We start from the raw sequence: 14,359 nt of genomic DNA on the forward strand, positions 1-14,359 counted from the left end.
ATAGACTTGTTTGTATCCACATCTATTAATTACACCACCATAAACCAAGTTCTTTCTAATCTTAGGAACATGAATAACATTCTTAAGAAAAAGACTTTTTTCAAAACTAAAACATAAAGACACATAACCACGACCCACAATAGGTGCTTTATTATGGTCCCCTATGTACAGCACCGATCCATCATTAACTACTTCATAATCCTTGAACCAAGAGCGATCTTTACACACATGACTCGTCGCCCCCGAGTCTATCCACCATGCATGATCATCATCATGAACATAGAATGATTCAGGAATAAGTGTTACATGATAGATAACAACAATAGTAGTAATTTCGGAAATAAAATTCTGACCTTCTGGTTTTGGACCTTGATCATTAGATCATTGTCCAGAAGTGCTTGCACCATTTTTGTTCTTCTTCAAACGACAATCTCGTTTCATGTGACCAGGTTTGTTGCAATACCAACACACAAGTTTTGCTTTCTTGTTTGAACCTTTGTGACGATCATCTTTCTTCTTCCTTTTTTCTTTGTTATTTTTCTGATGTTTGTCATTTTCCACCATATTCACTAAAGATCCAGGAACTTTCTTTTCTTTTCCCTTTCCACTTTCTTGAACCTAAAGACCCTCTTCAATTCTAAAGTGACTGCCAAGTTGTACCAAAGACAACTCTTCCTTTTGGTGTTTCAAAGTGTGCTTAAAGTCTTTCCATTATGGGGGCAATTTGTCATTGGCACTATAAACAAAAATGGATTAATCCATTTGCATCTTGTGTTGTTCAAATTGTCCCAGAATCCTTATGAGTTTGTTGTATTGTTCCATTACATGCCTTGAATTCACCATTTTGTAATTGTTGAAATTACTAACAAGGAACTTCTTACTTGAAGCATCCCCAGCCATGTATTTGGATTCAAGTGCATCCCACAGATCCTTTGAAGATTCATGATTTTGATAGATGTCAAAGAGAGAGTCGGTCATACTATTCAGAATGTGCCCACAACAGATGTAATCATCATTTTCCCATTTGTAGTGTTTTTTGGTGTGTTCCAGCGTTTCATTCTCTTGGGCTTCTGGTGTAGGAGTACTCAAAACATGTACAACCTTCAAAGTGGTAAGAAGAAAGTGCATCTTTTTCTGCCAACGACAAAATTCGTTTCATTCAAACTTATCAAGTTTTCCAAACTTGGAACTTATATCCCTGACAAATTCTGCCATTATTATTCCTTTACGGAAATTACAGATTTCAAATATTAAATTTTAAGGAATCAGAAATAACAATAAATACAAACTTGGATAGATTCAATGATCGTGTTATCAAACACTTTCCGAAATATATAATCCGTCCTATTTGTCCGGGGTACATGAATTCAGAAGTAGGATAATCCAAGAATGAACCAATCTGAATTACATGCCTAATTCGGATTGTTAAACATATAGTATCTTGCTTGATGTGTTCTTGAGAGATAGAGAAATCCTTAATGAACATATTTCGAGTATATGTTTGTAACCCTTTTCTAGAACAAAAACATGTTTTTATACAAGAGGGAAAGATAGTTATTGGTGGTTGCATGCAGATTTGGCGCCAAAACAGGTAGGTATTAGACATAACCAACACCTACATCATCATGATATCATCAAGTGAGTTTTGGCGGAAATATGCTTGGCTGGAGTCATGCCTGATATAAAAATCATGTTTATGTTTCGGGGAGCTACCCCGAGCCAGAGGCTCTGCCCATTGGACCTTGCTAGGGGCGCTGCCCCTAGACCCCACCATGGGACTCTGTCCCCAGACCCCCATATCTCGAGCTCATATTAATCGCTCCGAGTGTGCACCCCGTACCTCCAACCTCAATGAGTGAAATTTGAACTCAGTCTATCTCAATATTAATAACAACTACACTAAAACATGTTGATACCATTAAAATCACCAACATCGCTCACTCAAAATTAATTCACAATTAATTTAATAAAATGGAAATTTAGTAGATGCACTATTCAAAAAATAAAAGTTTGGAGTTTTTCATAAATTACTAAAACATGTTGATAATATTAAAATCACCAACACTGCACACTCAAAATTAATTCACAATTAATTTAATAAAATGGTAATTTAGTAGATGCACTATTCAAAAAATAAAAGTTTGGAGTTTTTCATAAATTATGACAAATAAATATGACTATTCTAACAATAACAAATCCACTTGTAGGGGATAGGGGCAAGAATTTGGGGATTGTAAGTCATGTTGCTATCTCTGTTCATCCCAACAGTTGAAGCATATAAGAAGGAAAAAAAAAAAGCTCTTTTGGAGTGTTAATCCATTTCCATTTCGCCAATTCGTCACCAACGAAATATTAATGCTAACCATTTGTTAGAGCCTCACAAATATGTAAATCAAGACTTGGAACAATCAACCAACATGCATTCAAACATTAAATGGCTTGAGGCACTCTTACCATGAGGCCTACACCAAAAGGTCCATAAACAATGCAACCACGCAAAACACTCGATAATCTCTACCTAATTTATCCTCAAAAGTTCTCTACAAGAATACAACCTCATTTTCATAAACCAAAATACTAATGCCATTTCCAACATAAAAACCACATTACTCCTAAAAGACTTGTTACAACTAGCAATAAAGTTATCTATATAGAAGTTAAATATTCTACCACGAACAAAATCACCAAATTTGCAAGCAACAACATAAGACTACAAACATTACATTGCATATGTTGCATATGGTGAAACTGGTTTATTGTTCTTCAGCAGCAAGTGTCTTCTTCAATTCCTTTTTGTTCACCTAAAAAAATTACACACAATGATTCAAGTTTTAAGATTTAAATCTTATTATAAATGCAAAAGCAGATAGAGCAAAAAATATGGTCTTAGCATTTTACCTTCCCCATGGCATTACGAGGCAGTGATTCCCATAAGAATAATCGGGTTGGTAGCTGGAGATAGATGGGAACACAATATCAGTAAACAGTAATTTTTTTATAGTTGGGTTAATAATTTATTATTGCAATGAAGTTACATTTTTTTTAACCAATTTAAGCAATCAGGTTTCACATTTTTTAGCAAGAAATAACAGAGTACTTCATTGATTTGTCTATTACAAAATAATAATTTAAAAACTTTACAAAATTAGAGAAATGTCAATTAAATTCATAACAATTTTCACTGCTATAACTTGGTAGATTTTTCAAAGTGTAATTTCCTACTAGGAAAAGAAATAGAAAGTACAGTGTTATGATTAACATCTAGAAAAAAATGTTTTTATATAGGTGTTTTGCATACAAAAATATTTTTAAAAAAAGGTTTTTATATAGAAAAAATAAGGTTTTTTATGTAAAAATATGTTTTTTTGTATAAATATGCTTTTATATAGCAAAAAGAAACATATTCGAAACAAAATTTTGAAAAAAAATATATGTAGAAAAACTAAATTTAGGATGAATTCGTAATAAAGTTCTGAAATCTGGGCCAAAAGTGTAAATTTTTGACCAAATTTGTAAAAACATTTAAAATCTAGCGGAAAAAGTGGAATTTTTAAAAGTGGGATGACCTGTTGACCGGGTAAAAGGATCAAAAGGAATACAATTACCGGTTTTGGGGATGATTGAATAAAAAAACATATAAGGACTAAATCGATTATAAGGCTAAAATATAAGGACTTTTATGGAGTTTTCCCTTATATATATATATATATATATATATATATATATATATATATATATATATATATATATATATATATATATGTCCATCCACATTATAACTTAGCCCTATATATATATATATATATATATATATATATATATATATATATATATATATATATATATTCAAATTGTGAAAACCGATCCAACTGAATTGTAATCCAGTTGGTTAAGATCGGATTTTGATTTAGTTGAGAATTTTCAGATCCATATTTTGAAAACCAAAGTTAATTTGGATTCACTTGATCACATCAAATCAGGTCGATCCATCAAATGAACACCCTTAGTCTTAATAAGAAAAAAAGAAATTGTAATAGAAAAAAATGAAAATATTATGCTATAATATACAAATAAATGAAAGTACATTGCTATTTCTTGCATTTAGCCATTATTTGTATATTATAGCATAATATTTTCATTTATATATATATATATATATATATATATATATATATATATATATAATGAAAATATTATGCTATAATATACAAATAATGGCTTATAATATATATATATATATATATATATATATATATATATATATATATATATATAAGCCATGATAATTGGAGGTATACCTTGTATGGAGCAAGCTTCTGTTTAGCCCATGAAGAGAGTTCATCCAAAGATATTACAGGCTTTAAGTCTTTTTCACGGGCTTTCTTTATCTCCATATCTGGCACAATTATTGCAGTTACTGCTTCTCCATAAGTATTATCTGGTAACCCCAACACGCAACATTCTGAAATAGCTGGATGCTGTACAATCAAGTCAAATTAAATGAGGGCAAATTCGTAAATTTACATGATTTCCTGTATTAAGTTGTTTTTTTCTACACTAAGTCAAAAGAAAACATCCACATATATAGCTTGCTAGATTAAAGGGTTGTTTCTTTTTTACTTAATAGGTTAAGCACTTAATCTGGAAAGTTATACATTGTTGTTTCTTCTTAAGCTGAATCTGAACTGAATGGCTTAATGGGTTGAGCTAAAAAACCTAGCTTAATGTATTAAGACACTAACTCTTTACCTATTTTCCCTTCTTTTTTATTCTCAACTCCTCTCATGTTAAGATTGATGAATATTATGAAACTAGATATTACTCCCACGTAATCTGTAAACTTTCTATTAGGCAGGGACCATTTTTGTAATTTTTTAAACACATGGACTGTTTCTGTAAAAAAAAACTGCATAGGGACCTTTTTTCTGTAAATTACATGGACATTTTTTGTAATTTATTTTCTACATAGAGACCAAACCTGGAAACATACAAAATTCTATGGCCAAAGTCTCAAGCCCAAAGAGTATACTGTAATTTTTTTGAACACAGGGACCATTTCTGTTAAAAAAACTGCACATGAAGTTTTTTTGTAAATTATAGGGATAGTTTTTTTAATTTATTTTCTACACAAGGACCAAAACTGCCGACATAGGAAAGTATTTAAACACATGGACTATTTCTGTTAAAAAAACTGCACACGGACCTTTTCTGTAAATTACAGGGACAGTTTTTGTAATTTATTTTCTACACATGGACCAAACCTGCCAACATAGGAAAGTCTTGTGTCCAAAGTCTGAAACCCAAAGACTATACTATTCCTAAGGTCAATTGCCTCTAATATATATATATATATATATATATATATATATATAATAAATTTTTTTCTAATATAAGGGTAAAATGGTCATTTAGTCTCGTTTAGAAGGTTTATTAGTCCATTAAGTAAAAAAAAAAAAAAAAAAACAGCACTTGGAGAAAACTTACTTCTAAAAGAATTGCCTCGATTTCTAATGCTGACAACTTGTATCCACCAACCTTCATTATATCAGCATTAGTACCTAATTTGAGGATATAAAAAGTGCCAAAAACTCAAAATACACGCTGATAACAAATGGAAATGAAAATGGAAAATATTTAAAAAAAAAAAAAAAAAAAAAAAAAAGCTTACGTCCCAAAATGACATAATATCCATCTTCATCAACTCTAACAGCATCACCAGTTTTAAAAAAGCCACTTTCTATAAACGATTCCTTAGTTACTTCCGGACGTTTCCAGTATTCCTTAAACAAAGAAGGGCTTTTCACACAAAGCTCACCAACCCCATCATTAACATTATCTTCTGTAAGAATCTTGACCTATTAATTACAACAATTATAATCCCGTATTATGAATTTGTATTTTTTTAATTTAATTTAATTTGTATAACGAATAACATATAGTTCTAGATTTTTGTTAATTTTGCTAACCTCGACTCCTGGAAAGGGTTTGCCTACAGTGCCTCCTTTTCGTATTCCTTTTAACGGATTTGAAAGTGCCATCACAAACTAAAAGGGCAACAACGCAGAATTATTAGAAAAAAGAATGGATAATTATAGAAATTACCCTTAACAAATTTACTACCTTTTTTACCAATAAAATAAAATGACCATCAATTTTGCAATTGGCCAGTTGCGAAATTCCAAAGAAATGCAAAATTACTTTTTACTAACAAAAAGCTGAAAAAAAAAAGGTAACAAAATTGTAAAAAAAATTGTGAGACTGTTCATATTTTGCAATTCGTTTAACAATTTTGCAATTGGAGTGAGCAAAAAGATGTAAAAAAGGCTTATAAAAACTTTTATTTTGTGAAATTCCGAAAATTTGTGAAATTGGTGGGGGCGATTTATAAAGCGATATATCTCAATTTGTAGCATCACTTTTGCTATTCGTAATAAAAAGTGGTCAATTGGTTAAATGCCACATCATACGATGGCTATTTTTGTAATTATCCAAAAACAGAATCTATTTTTGAGGTGACTTGTAATAAATAAATAAATAAATAAATAAATAAATAAATAAATAATAATACCTCTGTCATGCCATATCTTTCTAATAATCGATGTCCTGTGATGGTCTCCCACCTTTGCATTACGGGTAGGGGTAGAGCTGAGGAGCCACACATCTGGAAATTAAAAATGTTAATTAATTTATAGTTTTTAATATCAAAATCTAATTAATTAAAAAAAAGGTTATATTATTATATCTTTATGTTTTTGAAAAAATATAATCACCATTAGACGCAGTTGGCTTCCAGCTGTTGCAGAAGCAGCTTGTAAGTCTGGATCCATTGCATCATAGCCTTGTATCAGCCTAGTATACATGGTTGGAACCTAAAATAAAAATATATAAAGAAAAAAAAATCAGATATTATAAGGACAAGAACATAAATGGTAAATAATTTTAGCCATTTGATACGAAAGTTAAACAGCATTTTTTTTTTTTTTTTGGTTTTCTTTATTATAACTTGCATACCCGGAATATACTTTGTATATGCAACATAGTTGAGAAAGATAAAAGAGGAAGAAAATAAAAAAAACATTTTTTCCACATTATTTTAAATATTAAAAAAAGAAATAGCATACCCCTGTAAATACAGTAATTGCATCATCAAGCTTAGTCCCATCTTTTGGGTAAGATTCACGCCATCTTTTCCAAATACCACTCACACTAAATTTTGGCATAAATTCAACCTAAAACAACACAAATATATATATATATATATATATATATATATATATATATATATATATATATATATATATATATATATATATATATATAAACGTACAACTCGTGATGATAAAGAATTTATTTTACTTAATTGCAAATAACATAAAAGTGTTTGATTACCATGGACCCCACATAAAGAGGAGCAAATAGTGCATTGAAGAGCCCATGAACATGTACAGATTAAATTAAGAATCAACAAAAAAATGTGAAACATTTTTGGAAGAAAAAAGGAATTGAAAATCATAATTTTAATGTTTATTTAAGGATATGGTGTAATGGAAGACAATGTAGAAATCGATCACTTGATGTGTATTCCCAAGCTGTTGATAATGTTTTCACCTGAAATTATGCATCAATTAGAAGATCATAAATATGTTTTTTTTTTTTTTCAAAAATATACGAATCTTTCACAAGTTTGGTTTTTTAAATATATTTTTTTTAAAACATTAAATTACCTGTGCTAAAATGCTACTGTGTGTATGAACAACTCCTTTAGGTTTCCCAGTTGTTCCACTAGTATACAAAATCAATGCTGGATCATCATCTGTATGAATAAAATAATTTTATATTATTATTGTATATGAAATTATATATATTAAAGAAGATGGATATATACCTTTTATGTTATTTGCAAATACAATCTCTTTTTGATGTACAACACCATTATCTACTGCTTGTGAAGTCATAGTAGGAACATTTGGTATTAGAGAAAATTGAGCAGCAGTTTTAGCTGCAACTTTTTGCATAAGCTCACTGTGATCTTCAGTACTCAAAATCATGGACACATCCTTCAAAAGTCAAATAAACAATATTGTATTATTGAATTTCATTTCTTCCTATTAAAGCAATTTTAGCAATATCATTCAAATACAAAGCAATTTCTTGCAAATAAAAGATAGGAAAGTAGAAAAGTTTAAGGTTGTTTTGAGAGTAAACCGAGTCAGTCATGACATGTAACAACTCAGCTTCAGGGTAGCTGAGTGCAAGTGGAACAGCTACACCTCCATTTAACCATATTGCAAGTACTCCAGCAACAAACTCAGCACAAGGTTTAGCCACAACACCTATTCTAGCACCATTTAGACTCTTATTATTATTATCCTGCAAAAGTGATTTCAAGATAAAAGTTTTTGGTCATTTTCATGTAACATGAGATATTAATTATATACTGCAAATTGTAATACTATTTTAGTATTTTATACTCACGAGTTTTTGGTCATGATTGGATAACAAAAGGGATATTTTTGAAGCAGAAGAAATTAAATGGTGGTAAGCATAACTCTTGTCATCGGCTTTCAGAGCAATACTTCCATGATTAGCAATCTCTTTCACAACCTCCATGGATGTTCTACAACCTGAAGCTATATGTAATTTCACAAAGATTAATAAAAAAATGTCATCATCGTGATCATTTTACATTATACTCAAAGAAAGGGCGTTAATCTGTACTATATTTGCCAATGCAATGATTGAAAACCACTTCCTTTATTTGGTCATGTTAGACATGTCAATTTTGAATTCTACTACTCTAAATTGTAGTTTTTCCAAGAGGGGATGATTGTAAGCTCGGATTGTATCTATAAGACTCCATTAATGAGATCATTCAAACAAGCACGGCAAAAACGATCATTCACATAATCGCATATCAATTAGTTGTCAAAAATTGAACAATTAGGATGATCCCTAATGACATTCAATTCAGTAGCCGTAACTATCGGAATGCATGTACATAGAGATGCATAATTGAATTCCATAGAACCAAGCATTTTGACGAACAGTTGGAGTACAATTACAAACGTAACATTTACCGATTCCAAAAAAGCCTAAAACTTGAAGTGATTACACGTACAAGAATCAGAGAATTATGTAAGAAACGGAAAGGGGGGAAAAGGGATGACAATACAAGCTATCATTGAAAAATCAAGTTGGAAAAGTGTCGATCAACTTACCAGAAAATCGACGAGACTGATGGAAGCTAGAAATGAAAGGAGGATTGTAGTTGGTAAGGAAGTAGTTGAAGAAGAAGACTTTCTTGTTGAAGTTATTATGAAGACTGGTAATAAATGGAGAGCATCTGTTCATCGCTATTTTCGGTGAAGTGAACTATATATATTTATGGCGTACACCCAACTGGCAAAAAGTCGTGAAAATCAATAAATAATTATTGAATTACCAAAGATGTTTGTCCACGTTTCTTTCATTCATCGACATCACAGGGAAGAGACAAAAGTTTCGTGTTGAAGGGAAGATTAGATAAAATAGATTACGTAGGAGCATACGCTAATTTCGAGCGCGAAGGGCATCTGATCACTCATCTTAGCCTTTTGCCTCGCCCTTCACTTTAATTTAGTGAACACATCTGTATGGATTTTGAACTTCTAACATCATAGGGTTTTAGCAAGATTAGCAAAGATGGAGGGAATTAGTTCGAGGTAGGGTCAAATGAAGGAGCGTTACGCAATGAAAATTGAAAACCTCAACTCACCTTTTTTTTTTTTTTTTTTGGTTTTGAATTATAAACTAGTAAGGGACTATAAGTAAAAGCCAAATTTATGTTTGCAGAAAAAATTTTAATGTTACACCTATTAGAAATTCAAAAACACCTAAAAATATTTTTTCGTAGGATTAGCCTCAAGTCATTAGTTCAAGTTGGATTTTATGGTCTTGCATGTCCAAAACAAGCCCTTTCTATATTAGGTCAAAGCTAGAGTTTAATGACCAAGTCTCCATGCAAGTCATCAAAACTCGATGATAATTGAGTTCCAATACATTAAATGCTCTATAAGACTCGAAGATTCATAAAGTTGCAAACTTTATGAGATCCCATTACTAAAATCCATCAAAACATGGGAAAAAGGACAAAATCCAAAGATATAGCAACATGGTAAGAAAAAGGTTTAATCTTGGACACTCACCAAGGTCCAGGAGATATGTTAGCTGAAGAAATGCTTGCCAAGCAACCAACTCGCCAAGAGCTTCGTTCTTCTTTAAAAGTCACCAAGAAGCACTAAGAATGAGTTCACAACTTCAATGAATGCTAGGTTAGGGTTTCTGAGGTTGGGAGGAAGATGGATGTTGAAACCCTAGCCTTAATGTTCTTATATAGGATCCAAAGTCTGGAATTAGGGTTTTCACTAAAACACCTGCCAAACAACTTCTCTTCCTCTTAAGCATGAGTGAAAAGTGTTTGTGTTTTCATCACCATCTATCGCTCACTTGATTTTTTTACGAAAGTCCATTATATCTATTTTATCACAACTAGCTATAATTTTAAGGATGTTAATCTCTTTGAAACTAATTTCGGTCACCGCCCCCATCAGTAAGAGACACATCAATACCCTTTATATCTTTTATGAAATATTTTTTCATTCCTTATGAATAACCACTTCCTTATGCCAATTCTTCAATCTCTCTTTCACACATTTAAGTTTAATTTTAAAACGTAATGAACATAGTATCACCTTCAAGTTCATCCCAAATAGAAACCACAATATTGTCAAAACCCTCCAAATAAACCACAAGTCGAAAATGTGAAAAGGAATTGGGCCATAGTCAAAAGTTATTCACTTATTCTTTTTAGAAAACTATTGGACTATAGTCGACCAAACCCTTGTGAGAATCATCACTTCCATACTTGTATTGTAACACTCCGACTCCCAGGTATAAACTTTACAGTTTTATTTTCATTTTGGAAGGTCTACTCGACGAGTTGGATGCCCCGACTCGTCGAGTAGGAATGGGTTTGCCCGTGTGGATTATTGGATCTACTCGACGAGTCGGAGGACCGGACTCGACGAGTAGGAGCTGGGAGATGAAACCCTAAATTTTAGGGTTTGCACCCTATTTAAAGGACCTTAAGTATTTACCTCCGGTCCCTTACCACCTCTTGACGGCCAGATGAAACCCTAATCGCCATTGACCTTGTTCTTGAGTGTTTATGAGGCTTAAAGAATGATTTTTGTGCATTTTGTGAAGAAGGTGTGAAGTATAAGAAGCTTGGAGCAAAGAGAAGCTTGTGGATCTGACTCTACTTCATCTTGGTATCATTTTGAAGGTAACAAGTCGTTACCTTGGCTTATCTTTAATTAGATATCTTCATGCTTAAGCTTAGTGCCATCTTTAAGATATTTGGGAGTCATTTCGGGTATTGGTGCAAGATCTGAAGTTGTAACTTCAGATCTGGACTCCCCTTGGTCCTTAAAGCCATAAAGTTATGAGATTTGGCAAGCTTGGGCCCTTCCCTTTAAATTAACCTTTCCCTTAGTCTAGTTTTGGCATTTAGGACCATGCATGTACGTAAAGTTTGCAACTTTACGTGCAAACCATGTCCTAGGAGGTTGGATCTGAAATATGGAGCTTTGGGGTGGCTTAAAAACATTTGTACAAGAAATGGACTGCATGAACTCGACGAGTCGCTTAGCCGACTCGGCGAGTCGGATGAAGGTTACCCGTGCCTGATTCTGCATGAATTCGGCGAGTCAGTAAGAAGACTCGACGAGTCAATTAGGGTTTTCCCCGACATCTGGACACGTATGGACTAGACGAGTTGGTTGGAAACTCGGCGAGTCAGTTAGGGTTTTATGACTTCCTGAGTTCTTGAGGAACTCGACGAGTTGCTAGTTGCACTCGACGAGTCGGGTCAACATGGACTGTTGACTTTGACCGTTGACTTTGACTTCGACCAAAGGTTGACTAGTTTGACTTCTGGGGGTATTTTGGTAATTTGGGAATTTATGGAAGTGGACCATTGGTGGATGTAGGTGTTGGACTTGGAGTTGCAATTGGTGGAGTTTGACTTTGTCACTTCGAACTACTCGTGATGTGAGTTGTCCTCACTATATTGTGATATCCCCATTTTCACGGCCAGAAAAGACCGATTTTGTTTATGCTTTATAAAAATCATAGTTCCTCTTTTAATAAAAGTGTTGCGGAATTTGTTCCCAGAAAAACATGATAAATACGTTATCAAAGCATTTCCGAAGAAATGTATTTTATTCATTTTAAAACATTTAGGATGTCATCGTCAATACAGAAACATAAGCATAAACAGAACTTACATTTATTTACACTAGTAATCTACATCTCTTTAATCTCTCAGTGTAATGTAACTTCATATCGACACCTGTAATACAAATAAACTTGAGTGAGTCAGGTTGGGAAACTTGGTGAGTACATAGGGGTTTTAATCCCACAATGTTATATCATATATATAATTTAGAACTCACAAAATATACAATTTCCCCATATTTATAATCAACTCTTACCCCACCCCGTCAATCCTCACAATGAGACTATCCATACTCTCGGACCTTAAATTTTACCTCTTACTCCCAGATCTAATCCATGTTCTCGGATCAATAATTGTGCCCATTCCATACTCTTGCATTAGGGACAAGTGTCTACGTCTAAATCCATACTCCCGGATTAATGACGGATAACTATGTCTTGTCCATACTCCCGGACTAAGGACAACTGACTATGTCTTAATCCATACTCCCGGATTAATGACATTTGACTATTTCCAATCTATACTCTCGGACTAGGGACAATGACTATGTCTAATCCATGCTCCCGGATCAATGACATATATTAAAGTTCTATTCTCTGAGTATAACTCACTCGTACTCGTAAGAAGATACTACCCAATATTCCTCATAATTAATTTAGGTTTACTCTTTATCCTAAATCATCATATATAATCAGGTATGTTCTTTAAAACGTATTTCAGGCAACATCAAATAACTCGCACAAAAACATATATCTAATACTTCAATCAATACTTGTATTAAAATTCATGTTCATGAAAGGGACTATGCACTCACTTGTTAAAGTGATGATTCCAAACTCAGGCAACGCTTCGCTTCTAACGATTCTATTTTCCTTCGACGAAACCTAGCATTATTATCGCTAAGTTTTAGTCTAATCTTTATTGCGATTAATTATTAGTCTAGATTCATCATTAAATCAAAGTCTACTTCATGATCTATCAAGTAAGGAACAACCAGGTAGGATCATATCGGAGGTAGGGTCCGTTTGGTATACGAAGTATACTGTTTGGAAATCCCACTTTAAACACCTCACTAAATCACAGCCTAGACATCATTCTCGTAAGTAGATCAATCAGTATAACGACTTTAAATCACTGATAAATCTTATTTGTAGGTTCATAATAACGATATTATATTTAAATATAAGCTATATTTAAAGTATGGTAGGCGTATCTCACTTACAGCGGGTTTTGCTAAAAACCGAGCTCTACTGGAGCAGAACTTCTGAGCCGAAAAGCTCTTTTTCTCGAAGCCGTCGGGCGTTCCGGAGCTTTCTTCTAGCGCTAGGGGAGTTTCCTAGGGCTTTAGGGGGGTTGTGGGAGGTTTAGAGAGAAGTTAGAGAGAGAAAGAGAAGGGTGGAGGTGTGAAGAAATGAGGGTGGAAGGGGTTCTATTTATAGGGTGAAATATGGCTCAACTTGGTGCCACATGTCAGCATCTGGTGGCAAGACTTGGGGAGAAAGCAATGACACATATTCAACCACACCACCCCCTTCGCAGCAGCACCCATCCAACTTCTAAACCCCGTAACTTTCGCATACAAGCTCCGTTTTCGATGTTATTTGTATCCACGCGTAGGTTGAGACATAATCTACAACTTTCGTTTAGACTCCGTCGGCTAATTCTCGACTGCTTTTAAATTTAACAGTACAAGAAAATTATAATGTTAAATGATTGCGTAAAATTCATAACTTCTACATACGGACTCCGTTTTCGTCTGTCTTTTTATCGTTGAGCTCCTGTTAATGAGATATTCAATTCTCATTTAGGTTGCGTTGGCCAAAAACCGCTCGATCTAAAATTCGAATTCCGGGTTGTGCACTGCTATGCCAAATCTTAGAAAAATCCTAACTTCCTCATACAAAGTCAGATTTGGGTGTTCTTTTTATGCACGCTCTCAGTTTAACATATAATACGACTTTTGTTTATATCACTAAGGCTAAAAAGTCCTTTATCGTAAATTCACTATTTACGTCATGCAGTGTCGTGCCGGTTTTGCCGCAAAACTTCGACGGGCCATAACTTCTTCGTTATAACTCGGAT

General features: G+C 33.2%; 1 protein-coding gene across 1 annotated transcript; it reads right to left on the bottom strand.

The window, feature by feature from the left end:
• Positions 1–2,399: 2,399 nt before the first annotated feature.
• AAE13 (AMP-dependent synthetase and ligase family protein) lies at positions 2,400–9,666 on the bottom strand. The gene is made up of 17 exons (XM_079045069.1): positions 9,443–9,666; positions 9,219–9,353; positions 8,476–8,630; positions 8,206–8,370; positions 7,886–8,057; positions 7,725–7,813; positions 7,537–7,608; positions 7,390–7,440; positions 7,122–7,229; positions 6,771–6,869; positions 6,569–6,661; positions 5,967–6,044; positions 5,669–5,855; positions 5,485–5,558; positions 4,299–4,478; positions 2,899–2,952; positions 2,400–2,801 (listed from the first exon to the last, which is right to left on the bottom strand). The coding sequence occupies exons 1-17, from the start codon at positions 9,468–9,470 to the stop codon at positions 2,754–2,756; spliced, it is 1,788 nt and encodes a 595-aa protein (XP_078901195.1). The 5' UTR covers positions 9,471–9,666; the 3' UTR covers positions 2,400–2,753.
• Between the last annotated feature and the right edge of the window lie 4,693 nt (positions 9,667–14,359).

The sequence above is a fragment of the Lactuca virosa genome, chromosome 4, assembly GCF_052849685.1.
Source record: "Lactuca virosa cultivar CGN04683 chromosome 4, Lactuca_virosa_CGN04683_v6, whole genome shotgun sequence".
Lineage (NCBI taxonomy): Eukaryota > Viridiplantae > Streptophyta > Magnoliopsida > Asterales > Asteraceae > Lactuca > Lactuca virosa.

What these genes read in the sequence shown, in the direction of transcription:
- AAE13 (XM_079045069.1), bottom strand. Translation starts at nt 9,470, where the DNA reads ATGAAAGAAACGTGGACAAACATCTTTG. An exon ending in ATTGTCTTCCATTACACCAT is followed by an intron (nt 7,441 to 7,536) that starts ATCCTTAAATAA and finishes TAATCTGTACAT; the next exon opens with GTTCATGGGCTCTTCAATGC. An exon ending in TCGAGGCAATTCTTTTAGAA is followed by an intron (nt 4,479 to 5,484) that starts GTAAGTTTTCTC and finishes TTGATTGTACAG; the next exon opens with CATCCAGCTATTTCAGAATG.